This window comes from Fundulus heteroclitus, chromosome 6, assembly GCF_011125445.2.
Source record: "Fundulus heteroclitus isolate FHET01 chromosome 6, MU-UCD_Fhet_4.1, whole genome shotgun sequence".
NCBI classification, from domain to species: domain Eukaryota; kingdom Metazoa; phylum Chordata; class Actinopteri; order Cyprinodontiformes; family Fundulidae; genus Fundulus; species Fundulus heteroclitus.
In genome coordinates, this window is record NC_046366.1 from 7296979 (window position 1) to 7304200 (window position 7222).

The 7222-nt window shown below is 47.9% G+C and overlaps 1 protein-coding gene across 1 annotated transcript; it reads left to right on the plus strand.

Moving 5' to 3' along the window:
- Nucleotides 1–2793: 2793 nt before the first annotated feature.
- Nucleotides 2794–6759, plus strand: LOC118563352. The gene is made up of 3 exons (XM_036137759.1): nucleotides 2794–4765; nucleotides 5510–6633; nucleotides 6716–6759. Exons 1-3 carry the CDS (start codon nucleotides 2952–2954, stop codon nucleotides 6757–6759), a joined length of 2982 nt encoding a protein of 993 aa, XP_035993652.1. The 5' UTR covers nucleotides 2794–2951.
- The last annotated feature ends 463 nt before the right edge of the window (nucleotides 6760–7222 follow it).

Here is a 7222-nt window from a genome sequence, read left to right on the forward strand (position 1 = left end):
GTGTATCTAAGCATGCCCCTGCCACTGCTGGTGACACCCAGACAAAAAGAAGAAGACTGAGTCCATCTGTGAAAGCAGCAGGATTAAGCTGTGCTCAAGCCAAGAGCTACACGTCAATCAGCCCGCTAAGTGATGTGAGCATGTTTCATCCACAAATGTGCACCCAAACACACGCACTCAGTTCCCATTGGGCGGTGAGGACCCCCACGCTGTTGTTTTTATTTGTAATCCGCTGCAATATGCAGCCCACGCAGCCAAACAAGGAAACAAATAGATAAAATGTTAAAAAGGGAGAGGAAAACCTTTCTGTACATTAGGGCACAGAATTTTATGAAAGTGGCATTACTTTAAGTGTAATTTAAAGTGTGAAAAATACTTTTAATACATCTCTCAACATGTTTGATTATCCTGGGGTTATTTTTGCCTACAATAAGGTACGTTTGAAAGTTGTGTCATCTTTGACACTTTCACATTCCATGTTTTGTTTCATCAGCTTCATTAATTTCTGCTTTTTCTCCAAAGTTTCTACTCTCTGATTTTGCAGATGATGTTTGTCTGTTGTGGTCTTCAATTCATGACCCCCAGGATATTCTGCTGTTCCTTCAAGTCTAAGGCAGTGGTTTTCAAATGGAAAAAGTTTGAATGTCCTGACTGTCCTGATCACAAGTACAGGCAGATAAAATGACCGTCCCTTCTTTTTTCAGGTGGTTGGACTAAAGAAATAAAGTTAGGAGCTTCATTACACGGGGAACCTTGAAGTAGGACCGCTACTTGACCTTATTGAAATAGGTTAGCTGGGCAAGTTCAGGTACCTGATCACAATTAGAAGGAGACCCAGGAACAGACCGAGAATTTGTTACAGAGACTAAATCTGAGTACATCCAGATCTTTTTAATGATTTGGCCTTCCCTATTTGTCACATTTTGAATCAGAATATTTAACTGAGTAGGGATATAAACAGATTAAACTTAATGTGGAGCGAAAATAACTGTACTTAGTTGGATTTTCACTGAACTCATGCAATGTCCATGTAGTAGCCTGAGCTAACTTTCCTTCAGTTGGTGCTGTATTGATACAATACGTTTAGTAAAATTCAAATTTTTTCAAACAGGGTAGATCAACTGACAATTTAGTTTTTTTTTAGGATCAAAGATGGGCACTGGACAGTGGTATTTATGGAAAAATTGTAAATTATTCTCTTGCTTGCTGGTATTGTCAGGTATGGTCAGCCGTGGTGTGTGTTGTTCTTACCTGTCTCCAGCAGGGTGCGACAGCCAGACGCCAGCAAACAGGTGTTTTCCAATCACTGCTGATTAAGAGTGGTATTTAGGTGACCTGAGAACAAAAGGAAGGTGTCAGAGCATTTGCTCTCCTGAGTGGTACCTGACCTTGTCTCAGCTCCTCGATGTTCTTGTCGTCCTGTGTTTGCCGCTCACTGATCCTGCCATTCTGTCTCCTAGATCCATTCTGGTTCCTGTTCAGTTTCCGCCATCCATTCTGCTTCACTCCATCCTGGTTCTCTGATTCTGCTCTAGTTCAGCCATTACCACTCCGCTGCTGGTTCTATCCGTGCAGGCGCCATGGCTAGTCGGAACCTCTCGAGCCTTCCTGGATCTCTGGTTATCCGTCTGGTTCCATCGAGCCTGCCCACCCTCCACTGTGGAACCGTCATACTCTCCTGAACCACACCTCGGTCTGTCTCTGAAAGCCACAGCCTGTTTTTTTTTTTTTGTTTTCTTGGACCTCTACCATGCAGGCATTTTGCCCAGTCTCTTTCTTCTGGTGGAGGCATGAACTCTAACCTTAATTAGGACAAGCGAACCCTGCAGTTCTTTGAATGTTGTTGTGGGTCTTTTGTGACCTCTTGGATGAGTCGTTGCTGCAATCTTGGGATAGTTTTGGTCGGCTGTCCACTCCTGGGAAGGTTCAGCACTGTTCTTGTTTTTCACCATCTGTGGTTCTCTGGGGTCCCAAAGCTTTACAAATTGCTATGTAACTCTTTTACAGACTGACAGATCTCAGTTACTTTCTTTCTATTTTGTTCCTGAATTTCTTCGGCTCTTGGCATGATGTCTAGCTTTAGAGGACCTTTTGGTGTACCTCGCTTGTTTGGCAGGTCCAATTTAAGCTGTCAATGCAGATTCCTAAGGTGTTTTTGTTTTGGTCATGTTCACGCGAGATCGCGTTGTTGAAAAATGTCCTATGACTTGACCCGTAGTTAGGAAGTAAGCGCTCAACTCACGTATTTCGGCGATTTGTTTTAGATTCATGCATATCCTATCGCATCTCTCAACATCTTGTGTCTGGCATAGCATCGTCGGTATGTATACTTGGTTTTTGAGATTGTGTGGAGATATTTATTATTTTTTCGAAGTCATTTTTATGTTTGAAGAGCCTTTATCCATGTGTGGTCGAGGTTGAATAGCATGGCGCTGATTCGTCTTGCTGTTTGTATGTTGCAGTTTCACCTTTTCTCTAACTCCAATAAACCTGTGGAACGAACTAGAACGAATCTTCAGAGTCTTGGTGTGGGGAAAAAGTTTAGCTGGCCGTCAGGATATTAATAGACATATCGAGGACGGCACAGTGAAACGACGGCTATCAAGCAAACAAGATAAATCGGAGCGAGTTGGAAGCTAGCCGACATGTCGTCGCCACGTTCAACGGACCATTCTCTACGGCCAAGCGCCACTGGAGCAGCGCGCGCCACGGAGCTACAAGCTACAGGGGAGAGTTCGCATAGAAGTACAGCAACAAAGGAGATCCCACACAGCGCATCGTTAAGAACACGCTCAGAGGTATGCTGTTCAGTGAGATCCAGCTCATCTTCAGCTGAGTCTGCAGCAGTCAGAGCTAGGGCTAGAGCCGAAGCAGCAAAGGCACGCCTATGCTTTGCTGAAGAGGAAGCTAATCTGAGGCTACAACAAGCTAAGTTGGAAGTGTCTATACAAATGCTAAAACATAAAAAAGAGGCTGCAGCAGCCGTTGCCGAAGCAGAGACACTTGAAGCTGCTGCTGATGCAAAAAGTGAGAGACATAGTTGTGACCTGAACATAGACTCTGTTCCTTTAGAAGCCTCACAACGCACAAAGCAGTATGTGCTTGATCAACTAAAAGAAAGGGATTCAGAATTTGAGTCATGTAAAAGTGGTGACATGCAAGCAAAGACAGGGCCGGTTCCTAATCATAACGTGTCACCTCCTCCATTAAAGCCTGAAGTCAGTCCCAGTGCTTTTCCTACACACCACTTCAGACCACAAAACCACCTCACCCAGCCTCCTCCTGCACGCCATGCCGTACTGCCAGACTTCCATGATGGCAGCTCACACATAAATGACTTTGTCAGGTATCTAGCCCGCCGTGAGCTTGTAGCTACAGGCTTGCTTCAATTCAATGACAAACCCCAAAACTACAGAGCATGGAGGCGTTCCTTTTTGACTACCATCAGCGGCTTAAACCTGACACCGAGTGAGGAGATGGATCTTCTGCTAAAGTGGCTCGGGAAGGAGTCAGCAGAGCATATTGAGCAGATAAGAGCAATACACATCAACCGGCCAGAAGCAGGACTGGCCATGGCATGGGAAAGGCTCGAGCTAACATATGGCTCAGCTGAAGCAATAGAAAATGCTCTGTTCAAACGCATTGACAGTTTTCCAAAAATAATAAACCGAGATGGACCTAAGCTGACAAAGCTGGGTGATCTACTGATGGAACTGCAGGCCGCCAAGGCTGAAGGAGACTTACCAGGCCTGGCTTTCCTTGATACGGCGAGAGGCGTCAACCCAATTGTACAGAAACTCCCGTCTCGTCTCCAGGACAAGTGGGTGATAGCTGGTGCAGCCTACAAGAGTCAAAACAAGGTAAACTATCCTCCCTTTGGTTTCTTTGTCGATTTTGTCAGCCAGCAGGCTCGCATTGCAAATGATCCAAGCTTCAGCCTCATCGGCAATCCAGACACGGCCCCCAGGACAGAGAAGACAGCATGGAAGCCGAACAGACAGCGGGAAGTCTCCGTCCACAAGACAGAGGTGTCACCCAGAGCCACGTCTGACACGGGTGAGCCTCCAACAAAATCCGACGACAGCGACAAACTGTGTCTGTTGCATAAAAAGCCCCATCCTCTCCGTAAGTGTCGAGCATTCAGGGAGAAGACCATTGATGAGCGCAAAACACTCCTCAAAGAAAACAATGTGTGCTTTAAATGTCTTTCTTCCTCGTCTCACATAGCAAAGAACTGCAGACTCAATGTCCAGTGTTTGGAATGTAAGAGCGATAGGCACAACACAGCGCTTCACCCCGGGCCCGCACCCTGGCAGCAGGAGGCTGGCCCTGCTTCTGAGCACGGCGGGGAGGAAGATGCAGCTTCATCGCAGTCTCAGATCACCAACAAATGCACGAAAGTCTGCGGAGGCGAACTCACAGACCGCTCCTGCTCAAAAATATGCCTCATCAAAGTGTTCCCAACTGGCCACAGAGAAAAAGCTGTAAAATTGTATGCGATCATGGACGAGCAGAGCAACAGGTCGCTGGTTCGCTCACAGTTCTTCGACATGTTCAACGACCAAAGTCCAAGCGCACCGTACACACTGAGAACATGTGCTGGAGTGAAGCAATCAGCTGGTAGGAGGGCCACTGGCTATGAAGTGGAGTCTCTGGATGGAACTGTTCGCGTCCCGTTGCCAAGCCTCATAGAATGTAACGACATACCGAACAACAGAGAAGAAATTCCAACCCCTGAAGTAGCTCTTCATCATGATCATCTAAGGTCAGTAGCACACCTCATCCCAGACATTGACCCGCAAGCTCCTATTATGCTTCTCTTAGGACGGGACATTATCAGAGTGCATAAAGTCCGCAAACAGGTGAATGGCCCTCACAACCTGCCTTACGCGCAGAAGTTAGACCTGGGGTGGGTCATTGTTGGAAATGTGTGCCTAGGTAATGTTCACAAGCCACTGACAATTAGCACATTCCACACAAACACCACAGAGCTGCGGAGGCCCACTCTCTTTGATACGTGCCCCAACGTGTTCCACGTGAAGGAGAGGTTCAGCGACACCCAGGCCACCAGCGAACCTCCAGCGTATCCTGAGGACCAGCCTACCTGTGAAACCAACCACCTTGGATGCACGGTGTTCAAGCGGACCAGGGATGACAATCAGGTAGCTCCCTCCATTCAAGATTCATTGTTCATGGAGATAATGGATGGAGGTCTGCAAAAAGACTCAAACAACAGTTGGGTGGCACCATTACCTTTCAAGAGCCCACGCCCACGGCTCCCTGACAACAGACCACAGGCGCTGAGGCGTCTCATGTCTCTCAAGCGTAACTTTGAGAAAAAGCCTGGGATGAGAGACCACTTTCTTGCCTTCATGGACAACATGTTTCGGAACGGTCATGCAGAGTTAGCCCCCCCGCTCAGCCCGGGTGAAGAAAAGTGGTACTTACCAACGTTCGGGGTGTATCATCCAAAGAAACCTAAAAAAATCCGTGTTGTGTTCGATTCCAGTGCCCAATACGACGGCATATCACTCAACAACGTGCTGTTAACGGGACCTGACCTGAATAACACACTTCAGGGAGTGCTGATCCGGTTCAGAAGAGAGGCCATCGCCATCACAGCCGACATAGAGCAGATGTTCTATTGCTTCCGGGTAAGAGAAAAAGACCGTAACTTCTTGCGTTTTCTCTGGTTCCAGAACAACGACCTCTCCAAAGCCATCGTGGATTACCGCATGAACGTCCACGTTTTCGGCAACAGCCCTTCACCTGCAGTGGCTATTCACGGTCTACACAAGTCGGTCCAAGGCAACGAGTTCCATGTCGACCCAGATGTGCAGCACTTCGTGTTGCACGACTTCTATGTTGATGATGGACTGAAGTCCCTACCCACGGTTCAAGCTGCTATCAGCCTGCTAAAAAGGACACAGGATGTGCTCTCCAAGTCAAATCTGAGACTTCACAAGATTGCAGCGAACAACAACGAGGTCATGGACGCCTTTCCATCCAGTGACCACGCGAGTGACCTCAAAGACCTTGACCTCGACGCAGACGAGCTGCCATTGCAGCGCAGCCTCGGGCTTGACTGGAATCTCAAGACAGACTGTTTCCTTTTTAATGTCTCCAGCGCAGCCAAGCCCTACACCCGGCGCAGTGTTTTGTCTACGATCAATAGCCTCTACGACCCACTTGGATTCGTCGCTCCCGTCACGGTCCAAGGCAAGGCTATCCTGCGAGAGCTCACAGCGGAGAACGGTGACTGGGACGCGCCCTTACCTTCAGCCATGGAAGATGCCTGGACGTCATGGAGAGCCTCTCTGTCCGAGCTCGCTGAGCTTCCCATCCCAAGGCGCTACACAGAAGCTTCACCATCAGCAGCGGTAAGAAGAGAACTGTGTGTGTTTTGTGATGCGTCAGTCAAGGCTATCGGTGCTGTGTGCTACCTGAAAGTGACAGACAGTAATGGCAACAACCAGGTTGGATTTGTAATGGGCAAAGCCAAGCTGGCCCCCCGTCCTGAACACACAGTGCCAAGACTCGAACTCTGTGCAGCAGTGCTTGCTGTCGAGTTAGCAGACCTGGTCTCTGCAGAACTAGATCTACAGCTTGATGATGTAACCTACTACTCGGACAGTAAAGTAGTCCTGGGCTATATTTGCAATGAGACCAGGCGCTTTTATGTCTATGTCAGCAACCGGGTGTTACGCATTCGAAGATCCAGCCGACCAGATCAGTGGCGCTATGTACCAACAGATCTGAACCCTGCGGATCACGCAACACGTTCCATCCCTGCTGGCCAACTGAAACACACCAATTGGTTGAGTGGGCCCAAATTTCTCTCCAAGCCGGAGCCCAGCATTTCTGACAGCACTTATGACCTTGTTGACCCGAGCACAGACCCAGACATCCGCCCTCTGGTGTCTGCCTTAAGCACTACAGCCTCAAACAAACAACTGGATTCACAACGCTTTGCCAAGTTCTCTACCTGGAAGTCATTAATTCGTGCAGTCACTCGCCTCGTTCACATAGCCTGTCATTTCAAGACAGCTCACAAAGAGAACGGAGCATGCAAGGGCTGGCATTACTGCAAAGCTGAAACAGTTGAGGAATCAGAGAAAGCATCGGCTGTGATCATCCAAGCAGTTCAACAGGAAGTTTATAGCCAAGAGATAAAGTGCATTCAAAAACAGGAAAAGATGCCAAAATCAAGCCCTCTTAGAAA

Bases quoted from the DNA above. Each gene is read 5' to 3' on its own strand.
- LOC118563352 (XM_036137759.1), top strand. From the start codon at position 2,952: ATGCTAAAACATAAAAAAGAGGCTGCAGCAGCCGTTGCCGAAGCAGAG. The intron at 4,766-5,509 runs GTCAGTAGCACA...GTTCGATTCCAG, and splicing joins CTTCATCATGATCATCTAAG to TGCCCAATACGACGGCATAT. The intron at 6,634-6,715 runs GTAAAGTAGTCC...ACGCATTCGAAG, and splicing joins TGTAACCTACTACTCGGACA to ATCCAGCCGACCAGATCAGT.